Source organism: Pagrus pagrus, assembly GCF_965226575.1.
Source record: "Pagrus pagrus genome assembly, chromosome: 3".
Lineage (NCBI taxonomy): Eukaryota > Metazoa > Chordata > Actinopteri > Spariformes > Sparidae > Pagrus > Pagrus pagrus.
Genome location: NC_140187.1, coordinates 8,133,496 through 8,148,044, shown reverse-complemented (window position 1 = coordinate 8,148,044; position 14,549 = coordinate 8,133,496). Strand labels below are relative to the sequence as shown.

General features: G+C 41.3%; 1 protein-coding gene across 3 annotated transcripts in view; it reads left to right on the top strand.

The window, feature by feature from the left end:
* magi3b (membrane associated guanylate kinase, WW and PDZ domain containing 3b) overlaps positions 1 to 7,889 on the top strand; it is a 148,414-nt gene extending 140,525 nt beyond the window's left edge. For 2 of the 3 annotated variants that reach the window (XM_084346527.1, XM_084346526.1), the window contains 4 exons: positions 436 to 538; positions 1,042 to 1,179; positions 2,800 to 2,938; positions 4,508 to 7,889. In XM_084346527.1, the coding sequence (XP_084202653.1) occupies positions 436 to 538; positions 1,042 to 1,179; positions 2,800 to 2,938; positions 4,508 to 5,616 (1,489 nt within the window). In that variant the 3' untranslated portion in view covers positions 5,617 to 7,889. Of the gene's footprint in view, positions 1 to 435; positions 539 to 1,041; positions 1,180 to 2,799; positions 2,939 to 4,269; positions 4,360 to 4,507 lie in introns of all 3 variants that reach the window. The other variant, XM_084346528.1, reaches the window with a different exon arrangement.
* The last annotated feature ends 6,660 nt before the right edge of the window (positions 7,890 to 14,549 follow it).

The window sequence follows — 14,549 nt, the reverse complement described above, 5'->3', positions numbered from 1 at the left end:
TGGCGCTCTGACTTATTGTTCCCACCCCCACGTTTGGCCTGAGGAGAGTAAACGTAGAAGTAGATAGTAAATGCAGAAGGGAACTCCTCTGAAATATGGCGCGCAGTGATGTTACTACCTGTGCTGACAAATTCTAATGAAAACAAAATATGATATACATGAGCGTGTGGGTGAGGAAGGATTGCCTTCTGCGAGGGGAAAATTCTCTAAACAAACAGTGTAATGAACATCAAAGTGTATGAGATAATAATGTGTACATAAATAAAGCATATACACATAAATTAAAATATCCAAGTGTGAAATAAATGCAGCTCTCCTTTATTTAATATCCACTGTTAAATTAGATTTTAAGTTTTGCATAATGGCTTTTTGTAGCCTGCAGCGTGCCGCTGACAGGATGAATGACTGAAAAAACACTTGTGTTGTTTGTTGTAGTTATAACCTGGATATGGAGGAGAAAAGGGAGACAGTCAACTGGTCTGACCATAAAAGTCTTTCACTTGAGCAAGGAACGCTGTGTGTGACGGGGCCCAACCAGGTGAGAATAATCCTCTTATTCCTTCCACTATATGTTGTCTTAGCAACTATCTGGAGGTTCTGCTCAAGGCACGAGTTTTTAAATAATTGGCATATAAGCTCTAGTCTTACTGGGACAAACAGACGCAGTATTTTATGCACAAAGAAATAAATAGTTTGGAAACAAAAAGAAATATCATGTGTAACATTTGCCGAATTTACAAGAAGGCCCGAATAGTTAAGAATTTGTTGTAGAAAGCGTTTCACAAAGTTTCAAACTCAGTAACTCATAAAATTGAGCATTTTTTAAAGGGAGTCTGGGGATGTACCACGTCAATTGAATGGACGGTCCTTTAATGCGGCCCAGACCGCCTCCGAGTGGTCGGATCTCAAATGCGTCCTCAGTGCGTCTCTTCACACCCGTACTTACAGCTGTCAACTTGTGATCAGATCACTCAGGACGGATGTTGATACCAAGTGTGAACAGGGCCGATGACTGACGAGCGTTGTCTCCGTGCTGTGTAGGGTTGTCTGACAGTGGAGCTGGAGAGGGGCCCCAGGGGCTTTGGTTTTAGTCTGCGAGGGGGAACAGAGTATAACATGGGCCTGTACATCCTGAGACTGGCTGAGGATGGACCCGCTCAGCTTGACGGAAGGATCCACGTGAGTGCTCTTTTATCACAACATCTTTGAAGGTTTTCTTTTCCTTCATGTCAACTCTGAACTGCAGGATAGATTGTTTTGTTTTTTTAGTTAATGCTGGAAAACTGAGGTTAGAGACACTCTGAAGGGACTTTGTGATATTTTTTGTAATATTTGTTACTTCTTTCATTTTTTTATCCGGTTAGAAAATGTTCTTGACATTTGGAGTCGCCTCTGTGAGGATGATACTGAATCAAAATGTAAAAAGCACTACTAATGGTGCCTGGAAACTGAAGTATTTGTTAGGACCCACAGTCCTCAGTGTTGGATGGAGAGAACAAACTGCTAATTTAGCTATTCTTAGACTCTCTTCTGGTGGGACTAGAAGCGTAAAATTTGCCCTCAGGGTGGTGCAGAAAAGAAAGGTCACGAGGTCATTTTACATGTAAGGTCATTATCCCAAGGGTTTATGAATGTGCTTGAAGAAGTATATTAGATTATGAGATAAAAGAAAGTTCACACAAACTTTCTGCAAATTGTGGTGAGGGCTACAAGACAAGGTCAGGGGGTGATCCAAACCATTAAGATTAGATCTGTCAACACCAAACCTCACGGGAATTCAGCCGGTAACGTTGAGATGTCTCGCTTTGAACTAAAGATTTGGACCGGGCAGAGTTGGCCATCCGCTGAGAGTTGATTGAATAAAAGTCTTGGGAAGTTCATTTGGTTACACTTAATATCGTTGGATACAGTTTTATGCGCTATTATATCGACCATTACATTGCTGAAATCAAATTCAGCACGTTTCCGGGTAAATGAATGAGAAGGGTAAATCTCTGCGTGCTGAATAAACCAAAGATTAAACTAGTGAATTATGTTTTGTTACCCTGTTTAGGGGAGTAATGCTGTAAATGCCTCAGCTATGATGTGTTTGCAGTTTTCATTTAGCAAAGTAACACACAGCTCTCTACACAGCCGATGGAGAGAGACTGTGTTTATTATTTATTCTGTAGATTTTTACCGTTCTTATACCGTGATACCGTCATCCTTGAGGTATCTATCTATCCATCCATCCATCTATGTCAGCAAGCATCCATCCTCCGTCAGTGTCCTTAAGTATGACAATGATCATTTCCAGGAAGGTCACTCTGTAACTGACTCTGTACTTTTTCTGTCTATGGAGTCCCCGTGGGGATTAAAATTATCACATCATTATTATTATTATTATTATTATTAGTATGAGAGGAAAGATGTCGCTGCGAGGGAACAGAATAAAAGCTCCGAGCGGGAATCAATCTTAAACTTGCCAGACTGTGGTCTCTGGGCATGACTTTGCCTATCCAAGGGTGGAAAAGAATGTCAACACTGATTAGATCCTAACAGACTGACGTGTTTACACGCTTTATCCTGAGTTATTTTGTCATCTCCAATAATAGATGGTACCTCCAGGGTATTACAAGACGCCCGTCTGTGTGGCATGAAATTTAGATTCCTTGATTATTATGCGAGTTTGTGTACCAGCATACCGCGTCTGTATGTTTGATCGAAAGTGTGTATGCATGGAGAGCGTGCGGCAGAGTATGCTAAGCTTCGAAAGGTGTGTTTCTGTTTAGTAATTGCATTTTTGTGTTTTGCTGACAGGTTGGAGATGAGATAGTGGAGATTAACGGCGAGGCGGCGCGCGGCATTTCTCATACACGGGCTATTGAGCTGATCCAGGCTGGAGGAAACAAAGTGGTACTGCTGCTGAGACCTGGGGCGGGCCTGGCTCAAGACGGCAGTAAGTACTGTATTCACACAGTATAGTTTCGATGTACAGTACAGAGACCAATTTAAGTTTTCCTCGAGAGCTTTAGTTTATTTAAATTGCCTTTGTGCCCGGAAAGTTATTGCTAAACTGGTATCCTTTATTGGTACATTAAGAAGGATTGTATAGTCAGCAACTGAGGTATTTAGCTGAATAAATGACATATTAAAAGATAAATAAAAAGATAAATATCACTCTTACATCTTATTAAATATGAAACTACAGCCAACAGCCTCTTATTCCTAGCCTCCACGACACTTTGCCCGACTCCCGGCTTGTTCTGCCACTTATTCCGAATTTTTTCCATGATAACAGGACGCTAATCTAATCATTCTTAGAGCGACTGGTGCAAGGATCTAGGTTAGCGACTTTATCGTGCAATTCTTACTAATGCTATCGCTAACACTTCTAAAGCCTTGAAAGTGCCACCGGTCCGTCAGTTTTTATGATAATTGCTAATTCCGACGGGCCCCGGAAGTATCACCCATAATCGTTCCCCCGGTGAGCTCCCCGTGAAACTCGTAGATTAGCTTAGTTTAGCATAAAGAGTGAAAGCAGTAGGCACCTGCATAGTTTAACATGTTACAACGTCTTTTTTTACTCCGTGCAAAAAACTAAGAGTAAAAAGGACAAGGTGCAGTGGTTACTTGCCAAACAAATTTCCTGGCGAGGAGCAACAACTTCCTGGAGCCTGGTTGGATATCTATCCAAGACGTCACTGCAAGCGCAAGAAAAAGTCTGGCTCATAGCTCCTGTACTGTAATAGACGCCCACAACTTATTTTTGACTTAAACAGGGGCTGGTAGTCAGGTTTTCTTAGCTTTGGACAGAGGCTAGCTCTTTCCCTCTCTTTCCTTCCTTAATGCTAAGCTAAGCTAACCACCTCCTGGCTGTATCGTCATATTTAGAGCAGAGATGTAAGAGTGGTATCAATCTTCTCAACCACCTTTTCTGCTAAGCCTGTTTCACAAAAGGTCAAACTGTTTCTTTAAATGTTGCAGCGTCATTTAGTTTGGAGTATTTAATGTTTGATAAATGTTACAAAGAAACTTTAGTTTCCAACTGGATTACATTTATTTTCTAAATCTGTTTACTGGTGTACACAGAGGGGACACTGTGTAGTTAAATACAACCATAAATCCACCCAATGTCTAGCCAAAGATAATGAGTCCACCTATTTGTTAATTGATAAAGCCTATTTTGGAGCAGTGCCCCGTATTGATTTCAATGTACTTTCTTTATTTATTCATTTAACCTCTAACCATCTTCTTCCTTTGGGCTCTTTTCTCTCGCCTCTGATGCAGGTAGTACAGCTTCCTCTACTGTGTGCTACTACACTGAGCACCAACACTAACATCTTCACTGCTTTTAGTGGCCTCTTCTCTTTTACCTTGGTAACTCTTCTCTTTCTCACATATCCTCCCTGTTAAACTCCTCACAATAAAATATTTTTCTACCCTTTTCTCTCTAAATTTCCGTATTTTGTGTGGAAATAATCAAATTTGTGTGTGCCTTCATGTAAAATGTGTGCTTCTCTTACAGGTCAACGTGATCAAAAACTCATTTCACCCACAAGCTATTCCGGAGAGGTGTTTCTCTCCGACACATCACCCCTGTCCTCTCCATATCCCCCTGGGGCTTCCATCTTCGTTTCCTCTCCCTTCTCCAGCAAACTGAAACATTCCCGCAGCTGGAGCACCTTATCCCCACCGGGCCGCAAGCCCAGCAGCAGCAGCAACAGCAGCAGGGGTTTAAGCTCAGTGGAGGAGAGCGGTGAGTGGGCAGACAAGGAGGTAGCAAGGCTCTCTCCTGCCTCCCCTGAGCCTATGAAATTCTACAAGAGGACCAGGCCCACGAAAGACTCAAGAGAGCTAAGCAGCCCAAAGATAACAGGGGAGACATTTTCTAAAGCCAAAGAGCAACATCACACTCCCAAAAGGACCGAGAGTCAGGCACAGGAAGTGACACTGAGCAGGAACAGGACATCTCAGACGCAGGCGAAAACAAGGTCCACGAGCCCCAGGAAGTCTCCTCAAGCTGGACAGCAAGTGGCTTCAACCCCGCAGCGCACAGGGCATCAACAAGCCCCTCAGAGATTAAAAGACTCTCCCAGCAGAGAGAGCTTGGATCATGAAAAGAAAAATGGCAAAGGGGGGACTCTCGAGATCAGACGATACTCACAAGGAAGGGAGATGGAAGGGAGGATAGTGCGGACCGGGCCTGGCCAGGAGCAGGAAAGTTTTAAGAGAAGGGCGGCGGGACGGTCTCGCCCCCAGAGATCATCTCTTCACACAGTCAGGGAGAGCGAGAAAGCTCCGGGTAAAGACTCGAGGCAGAGAAATACCAATGGGAAACCCGCAGAGGACAGGAATACAAATAAAGAGACTCTCGGCAAAAGAGAATCGCTGCTGTCGTTCAAAGATATGTGGAGTAGAAAAGGTTCTGTAGTTTCACCGAGAGAGGCGAAAGGAAGAGAAGACACACTTTCTAACTCCAAAGAAGTCAGTAGTAGGGAAGACATTGTGGCCTCTATACACAGTATTCCAGGGACCCAGCAGAGCCCAAAGGGACCTCTTAGCCCTGGCCCTTGGAAAGTGCCCAGCTCAGCCAAAATCCTCTCCGAGGCAGAGGTCCTTCGTGACCCTTTGTGATAGACTCGAGCTGTGCCATGGAATATTTATCCGTAACCCTCAGTGGATTGTTTTTTCTGAGTTCTTCCATAAAAAACGGAGAAGTGCAACACAGTGCCACTTTTATTTACAGATTTGTCTTTCGACGAGGTCTTTTTATCGGGAGTCCTGTGTCATCACATGTGGCATGTAGCAGCTCCCCCTCTGCCTTGTCCGCTGCTTCGGCGTCGTCGATGTGGGACTCAAGCATGTGCGGCATGCTCGGGGGCCTCGCCAGACGAGACATTTTCGAAATGTGAATATGTGCCAATCCTGGGAGCCTCCCGAGGGACAACGACTACCAACAGCGCTTCACTCATTACAATGCAATGACCCATATGCAAAGAAAAGGAGATAGGCCCCTCGCCTCTCGCCTGTAGTATACACCACATGTGACTGTCATCTAGGGTTTAATTTAGCTCTCGGTCTCATTGTGGGATAGTTTGACTCTGTCTTTTTTCTTCGAAGTTTGCTCAACTGCATGCCAGTCGGTCCTTCTGTTTGTTTTACTGCACGCGTTCTGCACATCACCGAGGATGATCCCGTTTTATCGTTTATACTCCTCATTCTCGACACCAGGCAGATTTCTAATACAATCCAGCAAGCGTTCACTTTACCGGGGACTCCAGACTGTTCTATGCTTCTAGACGTGACTCTCCTTCATACGAACAGTATCATCAAAAAGACCAGAAACTTGTGGTTTGAGAATTTGTTTACCATGTGTATGATAACCAACCTGTGTGTAATTTATTGAGATAATAGATGATTACGTGTATATGTAGCTGTACCAAGCCATTCCACATTTTGATATAGACTTCGAAGATCTCGTCCCATGTTATCTGAGCTCTCACCATCCTTCCAGCGTACTTCAGTGGTAGGAATTACCATGGATCTTTTTCTTGTAGTTCATGAAATGTATAGGGAGCGCGCAAACCGCCGTACCAAACGTTTGCAATCGCTCAAAACGTGTCTCATTGTGAAATATTATATAATATATATATTTGAATGTGTCATGTTTTGCAGATTCTAACTTTTAAATATCTATCGAACTCCATTGCACTGCATCTGCCCTTGTAGCATAACAGAATGACCATGAGTTGTATTTAATTCGTGATGTTTGACTTGCTACCAATGCATCGCCATTTTATGATATTATTATCCTTATTTTATAAAAAGATGTTTCATTTTTTTCTAAAAGGTTCACTGTTTAAGGCCAAAAGGGCAATTTATATAATACTGTGCAAGTTCTGAGTCATGCCCCTGATGGTTTTACCTTTGCCTATTTGAAAAAAAAAAAAAGAAAAAAGAGGGTTTTAAGTATACGTATTTGTCGATCCTGCTGTGTGATTATGTGCCAGGGTAGCTTTGAAGGATCATGGAGCTTGGAGAGAGTGATTTTGTGAGTTATCGAGTGTGCTGCTGATGTAAGACAGGTACAAAGAGACGCCACCTTCAAGAGTGGTTAAGCTGGTGGGTATGAAATGAGAGAAAGTCTAATGTCACTGTTACTTTACGACATTTTTTGAAGCTTCTGCTGTAAAAAAAAAAAAAAAAAAATCAGAAAATGAAATATACTCAACATAGCTGCGAATTTAAGAGATTAAGACATACTCAGATGAGCTCAGGGAATGCAGTATAGTAGCAAACGTGTGATAAAAGTCAATATCACTGACAAAGTCAAATGGTGGTTCAGGTCCGCGAGTGACTGTGATAAGAGCTTGTGATTGTATAAGGGAGATTTCAGGTTACACATTGCTAGACGGTGTGCTCTGAGCCAATCAGTTGTAGGTTTTTGTGCAATAGTTTGGTTGGTTGAACGAGTAAATCCAACCCTGAGTGTCAGGTACAGGCAGTTCAGTCTGGTGAATCATATAATGCCCTTTTTATTGTGTGTCCCCCCCGCACTGTTGTTCCCCTTTATGCTTTTACTTTGACCGTTTTGTACGTCATCTCTGTATCATACTGTGGCCTTGCATCGCTTCATTAGAAAAACAATCCTCGTGGTATCTTCTACATTCTGTAGGAACAGTAGATGTAAATGTTTGTACATTGTACAGCACCTTTATAAATACTTGCTGAGTGCTCTTTCTGGGGGATCTGAAAAAAAAAAAAATAGAGGTATATTCAAATTGCTCCATTATTTTTTTATGTAAAAAAAAAGAGAAAATATTTAAAAATGGATTGAAAAGGATAGACTATGACCTTGACATGGTGTTCCGTTCATGCACTGAAAAATAAAGTTTTACTGAAAACACCGTCTGGACTTTATTTATAACATTATACGCATATATAATTATAATATTTATGCTCTGAACTATATGTCATTGTACTGCCAGCACAGTCAGGATTGACAGATTAATCATCTAGGTGTCACATTTAGATTCGTTTCCTTCACATATAGTCCAACGACACTCCTTCTCGTATGACAAAGCAGCAGAAGCCGCTGTTACTATGGCAGATTTCCAGTTGTCATGGTAGCCGACTGCTTTCCTCGGCCGAGCTCGGAGAGAGCTCGACTGCTCAGAGTAGGTGCTTTTTCAATTACAAGAAAAAGCTCGGAGGCATCTTACACCACGTACGCGTTGTGTCCATTAGGTATTTCTAAGAAGGCATGAATCACGGGGCCGTATTTCGAAACGCAAATGAAATTTCTTCAGAGGTTTTCTTAAATCCTCAATGAAATTCCAGCTGCATGAGAGATATAAGGATTATATAAGCTATGAATCTGGTTAAGTACCCTACTGTATACTTTACACTGAGCTGCAACACGTGGATGAATCGCACACACTGAATTTGAAATGACTCGACCAGGTGTCTGCAAAACATTCATTAAAAGCAGTTTGCCAGTAAGCTCTACAGTGTGTGTTTGCTCTTGGCAGTCACCCTCATTTGTAAATCAGAGTTGGATTATCTGCAGGGAGCTTCTAGAAATCATGGCTGATGCATGTTTACTTTGAAATTATGAAGATTTGCAGAATTACTGTCTAGGAATACGAGAAAGATTCAGTTTTACTTTGCATGTGTGATGATCCTCTGCAGTGCTTCACACCTGAGATGGCTGATGGCACCTACAGCTCATCACTGACCAGCTCCAGCAGGGCGGTTAAGCACAGGACAGTTTTTTTTTTTTTCATGCTTCTATTGATGTGAACTACAATTTATCTGTTAATGACTGCGAAGACTCTCTGCAGCTCCATTATGTTATCGACTTTGACCCCGGTGTGGACGAGGCCCGCTCGGTCGTTCAGACCTCGATCTCGCCGTAGAAGAGCCGCCTTAATGACTATAGAACGAGTGGTAATTGCATGTGGTGAAATAATTGACTAAATTGCTTGAGAATGGCTGTAATGTGACATTTGTAATGTTCTATTTCAGGTACGAGCATGTAATGATGTGTGGAACTGGATTTGTACAGACAATTTGATAGCAGAGGTAAATGTTCTGCGCAGACCTTTTGTCTTTGACTTTCCTTTTTACTATCATTTTATCTTATTTTCAGGGAATCTGACATGGTTTAACGGAAATAAAAAGTTTGTTTCTGTTGCCCTTTTATATCTGAAGATCAGCAGTGGTTCAAATTTTATATAAAAGATCATTTTCTTTGGTCTGGTTAGTGCAGCTATAAACTACGAAGGTAAGAAGAAGCTGCTGATGTCTATAGGTTAGATTTCTGTAATGTGGAAAAAAATGTATATGCATAAGTAACTTCTGTGTCTTCGCCTGATGCTGGTTCACCACCCAACACACATACAAAGCCAAGTACATTTACTTAAGTATTGTACTCAAGTACAATTTTTAAGAATCATCAGTTGAGGAGTGTTAATTCAGTTACTTCATATATGAACTGATATGCAGCCAGATTCTAGTTACACAAAACTTTATTCAAGTACATTTACTCAAGTACTGGTCTTAAGTATAATATTGAGGTACTTGTATTTTACTTGAGTATTTATATTTTCTGCTACTTTGTACCTAATATATTGTACTTTTTACTTATTATTGTTATTTGGTAACTTTAGTTTCTTGCTGCATCAGAAACCCAATCAGGCCATTTTTAATTTATTTATCTAACAGCAATCAGATCTTTAAAAAAAACACTGATAATGGTATTTTTAAAAAATGCTGAATATTAGATCTGATAATCGAACTAATCAAACGATCATTGGTAAACAATATATACATACATGTAAATATATGTTTAAATTAGATTTACTTGTACTTTTGATACATAAGTACATTTAATATCAAATACTTTTAAGACTTTTGCTCAAGTACTATTCATATGGGTGACTTTCACTTATACCAAAGTAATATTTTAACATTACTTTTGGTTTACTTTTGGTTCAAAACATATTTTCACTGTGTCTTGAAATGATGCACAACTACACTTTACTTTTTTTACACTCTAATAATGTCAGTTTGTCAAATTAATCAAGTTACTCTTGTGAAAAACAATCCCGTATGAATCATCATCATGAATAAACTCCTGCATTGAATCGTGTTTGCCACTGGAAGAAAACATCACCTATTTATTATTATTATTATTACATCATGGTCTTCAGTCACAGCCTTTAAATGTGTTTTATGCAGTTCACCTTTAGCACCGGTAGATGTCACCAATACACAGTGGAGTGTTGAGTGTACACGGCTGGAAAAAGGGGCGCACATTTTTCGAGGATTAGATGTAATTGTTGTCTGGGTCAGGATTTGGGTTTTTAAGTTGTTTACTTCGGAGATCGTTATCATAAGTATGCACTGAACAGAACAAGCACCACTTGAGCTTTATCTCGTGAAAAAAGAAACATCTGGAGAAAAACATGAGCACTTTTGACTCATGAAGGACATGAAGTGTGTACAGCATCATCTAGAGACAGAGATATATGTGTGAGGATATGCAGTGCGTGTGGAGTGAAATAATCCTGCCCAGCCCATTCCTGGAATGAGTGAGCATGAGAAAGGCAGGTGAACTATGCAGCATTGGACAGATATTAATGTTTGGGTGGCAACCTCTTTGCTCTATTATCACACTTGAAGGGAAGCAGATGCATTCCTCTGCTTGTTGAGAAGGGAGGTGTCTTAATGTTCACTCGGACAGGGTGTTTGGAGAGATAAGACACCGCAGCTATGCCTCAGCTCTTTGGAGGCTTTGAACACGAGAACTGGCGTTAGTTACCAGCCAATGCAGGTTTTTTTTTTTGCCTTAAAAGGACATGACGTGTACCAAAAGCAGAGATTTTATTGGCTCTACATCAGGTTGAGTACTTTCCAGTGACGTCTTGAACTTTCTCTCACTTTCTAGTGATGTCATGTGCATCATCCCGTATCCTGGTTGTTTCCTCACTTGTTCACACAAGAGTTCAGATATGGCTTACTTAGCTTTATTAGTTCCTTTGTTGCCAGGTTTCTGTGTGGGTTTCTGAGGCAACTCTGGGTGGAGTGGAGGGAGACGGCCCCTGTCAACAAACGTCCGTGGCTGTAGAGTGAACTCCTTGGAATTTACCCCAGACTGTGAGTGAGGCAATGAGGCTCAGCCCTCAGCGGTGGAATGTATCCATGACAATAACACAAACCCCAACAAAGTGACTCAGGCTCTGCAGCGTAGTGTAAACCGTCAGCATTTACCGAGGCAGATATTGAAATGTGATTATTCTGAGATTGACCGTGTTGTCTTGGTGAGACTCTACAAACTTGTGGGTGAGTCATGACACAAGAGAGAAATAAGGACTCCTACTTTAAGAGGAACCACAGAGGGATTCCCCCCTTTTTTTCCAGGGCACACCCATTATATGTTTCCACTTCTCTGTGGCAACACTTGCGGAGACATCTCCACCGCTGAGCTGGAACTACTGAGCTGGTCTAACTGGTTGACAGACTGGGAGTTTGTGTTTATTCACTGCTCATTAAAATAACACTCACCTCTTTTAGTGAAGTTCTCAGGAAGTCATCGATTTTGTCTACTTGTCTTTGACATGTTCACCCTGAAACCTTTGTCTGCAGTGCCTGCTGTGCAACTGACGCTTCTGACAAGAAAAACAGCTGTAAAAGGGAAACTTCCTTTCCAGCCTTTCAAAATAAGATGCTTTGTTATAAAGAATGGAAATGAAATTATCTTCTCCAGGCTAATAAAAAAATGTGTTAAACAAAATTAGGGTAAAATGAGAAATTGAGATAATGAAATTTAAAACATTAAACGGAACAGAACAGAAGTTAAAATATAGAGATAAAATAGAATTAAATTAAAGATCCCTTCCACATGTTTTTAGACTTATATACAAATGATCTAATGTGTGTCAGACATAGTTTTTGCAGGGGAAGTAAAAGTACAATGGTACTTACTCTTTCTCCCGCATTAAAAATTCTGGAATATATTCATAAAAAATGCAAATATTTTTCATTTCACAAGTTTAGCTGTTTCACATAAGATGTCCACTACTTCACTTTCAGGTCCATTCTCAGTCTCAGGCTTCAAGTTTCCACATCACACTTGTGTATGCTGAATATTTAATATATTTTATATAATATAATATTTTATATAAATGACTTGTTTGAGGCATTCTGTCAATTAAACTTGGGAACTGTGATTTTTGTCGTTTTGTTCTGTATCCCTCCTCTGTGGCTCTTCCTGAGGTTTCTTCCATCAGTTTTTTACCCTGTTAAAGGGTTTATTTTTTTCCCAATACGGCAAGTTCTTCCTCACTCGACTCGAGGGTCTAAGGACAGAGGATGTCGTTCACTGTACACATTGTAAAGCCCACTGAGGCAATGTGATTGTGATTTTGAGCTATGTAAACAACATTGATTTGATTTGATTGGGCCGGATTGGCTTCCAGACTGGCCTGCCTCTTATAAATCAGATTTTAAATGAGTGCAGTAAAAACGAACACTTTAATTAATGAATGTAAAATCAGCCTTCTAGAGTCAACCTCCGCACATGCATCATTCTACACAGCGAAGCTCAAATATTTAACTGTAGGAACAAGAAGGAAAACACATTTCTGACTTTAAATACAATGTGTAATATTTTAGTGGTGCCTGTGGCTGGTGTAAATAGTGATAAAATGAATAAACTGCAATGTAGGCAGGTTAGAACCAGTGTTGGACAGGTAAGAAGGGGATGTACACAGGAAATGCACTTAAAGATATGTACTGTGATGGTTTAACAACTTGTGAAAAGTAGAAAAATAAATATAATATATATACGATAGGACTCGTGAATCACAAAGAGTTAGACAAGAAATTAAAATGACGAAAAAAGTCTTTGAGGCTTTTAATTTTAGACAGTCTACATGTACATAATATAGGCTACAAGAATGTAATATACGAGTAGATGCAGGCCAGACACTAGTGATATTAGTACCAGTAATATGTGCTGATATTTGAAATATCTATATCAGTATTTTGATTATGTTTAAAGTCCGTGTAAAGCAAATTCAGCCATTTTCTTCTAAACACATTAAATAGGTTATAAATGTATTTCCTTAAAACATGTAAAAAGCCATTCAGCCATTTATAATTTAGTTATGGAGCTAGGCTGCCAAACTGTATTTCAACATTTCTGTGTTCAGGATTTAATGGGCGGGTCAGAAATCATAGCCGCGTTAGCATAAACCCCGCCCTGCTGCGGAAGCGGTATAAGTACGTTCAGTGCATTAGCTTCGGTGGTTTTCCGCTAGCTCTCGAGTCTCGGATAGCATCGCTTATGATAGTTTGCAGCTAGCTAACCAGCCATGTCTCCTCCACGTAGCTCATGCATCTTTCCTGGATGCCACAGTGTGCAGGCCAGGGGAACGGCTCAGTTAGCCTATTTAAGTCTCCTACCGAGACAACGTAAGGAAATGGTGGATCGATGTTGTCAAGAGGAGCTACTGTGGAGAGTTCAAAATCACCACCAACACCCGTCTCTGCAGTGTCCACTTTACCCCCGATAGTTACAGCACGGCCACCGGCATTACGTGCCGCCACCGAGCCACTCCGTCCGCCGACAGCGGCTGCTACCATCACGGCCACCGGAGAGAGAGCACCTGCTGTCGGTGGCGGGCACCTGCTGTCGGTGGCGGGCACGTAATGCCGGTGGCCGTGATGGTAGCAGCCGCTGTCGGCGGACGGAGAGGATGTGCCCGCCACCGATCCTCTCTGTCCCGCTGACAGCAGGTGCTCTCATCTCCGCCACCGGCATTACGTGCCCGCCAGTGTAAGTGTGTGCTTATGTTATAAATATTGTATTCGTTTAATTAAATGCATTTTGCTGAAGGTGCAAATCCTGAAGTGATTTTACATCGTGCCCATGTAATGTTAGCAAATGTTATTGCATTTAATCATGACATGATTTGGCCTGATTCCCTGAGCGAGTCCATCTGACAGCACAATGATAATCCACAGGTAATATTTTATGTTCACCAATATAGCTATGACAAGGAATTATATGTAGACTGGGGTTTTAATTACTGGGAAATAAATTACCATTCTGATGGAGGCTGTGAGGAACGAGGCTGAGCACTATCAGTGTCTGACTCAGAGTCAGTTTCTGGCTCTGATGGCTCAAACAGGTAGTGCTGGGTCCTTCAGACGATGCTGCTAGCACTAGCTTCCATTGTTGCTAGGCTACGTCCTTGTGCAGTACACAGAGGGCTCCCCTCCCGCGGTGGGCGTGGTTCCAGCGCCTCTAACTGACACGCCCCCAGCGTTTCACAGCAGAGAGAAGTGCTTGTTTTTCCATGATTTTGAGACCTAATTTTATATACTTAGCAACTTTTTTAATCTTTCAAATTTGGCTCAGTGGTCAATGATACATGTAACTGTGGTGTGACAAACTCATAACACATTTTTTTTGCTGCTTTACACGCACTTTAAATATCAACGTGTGCTCTTTGGGTAGAAAAAACCCTGTGCTTTTATTATGAAGGCGGTATTTTCTC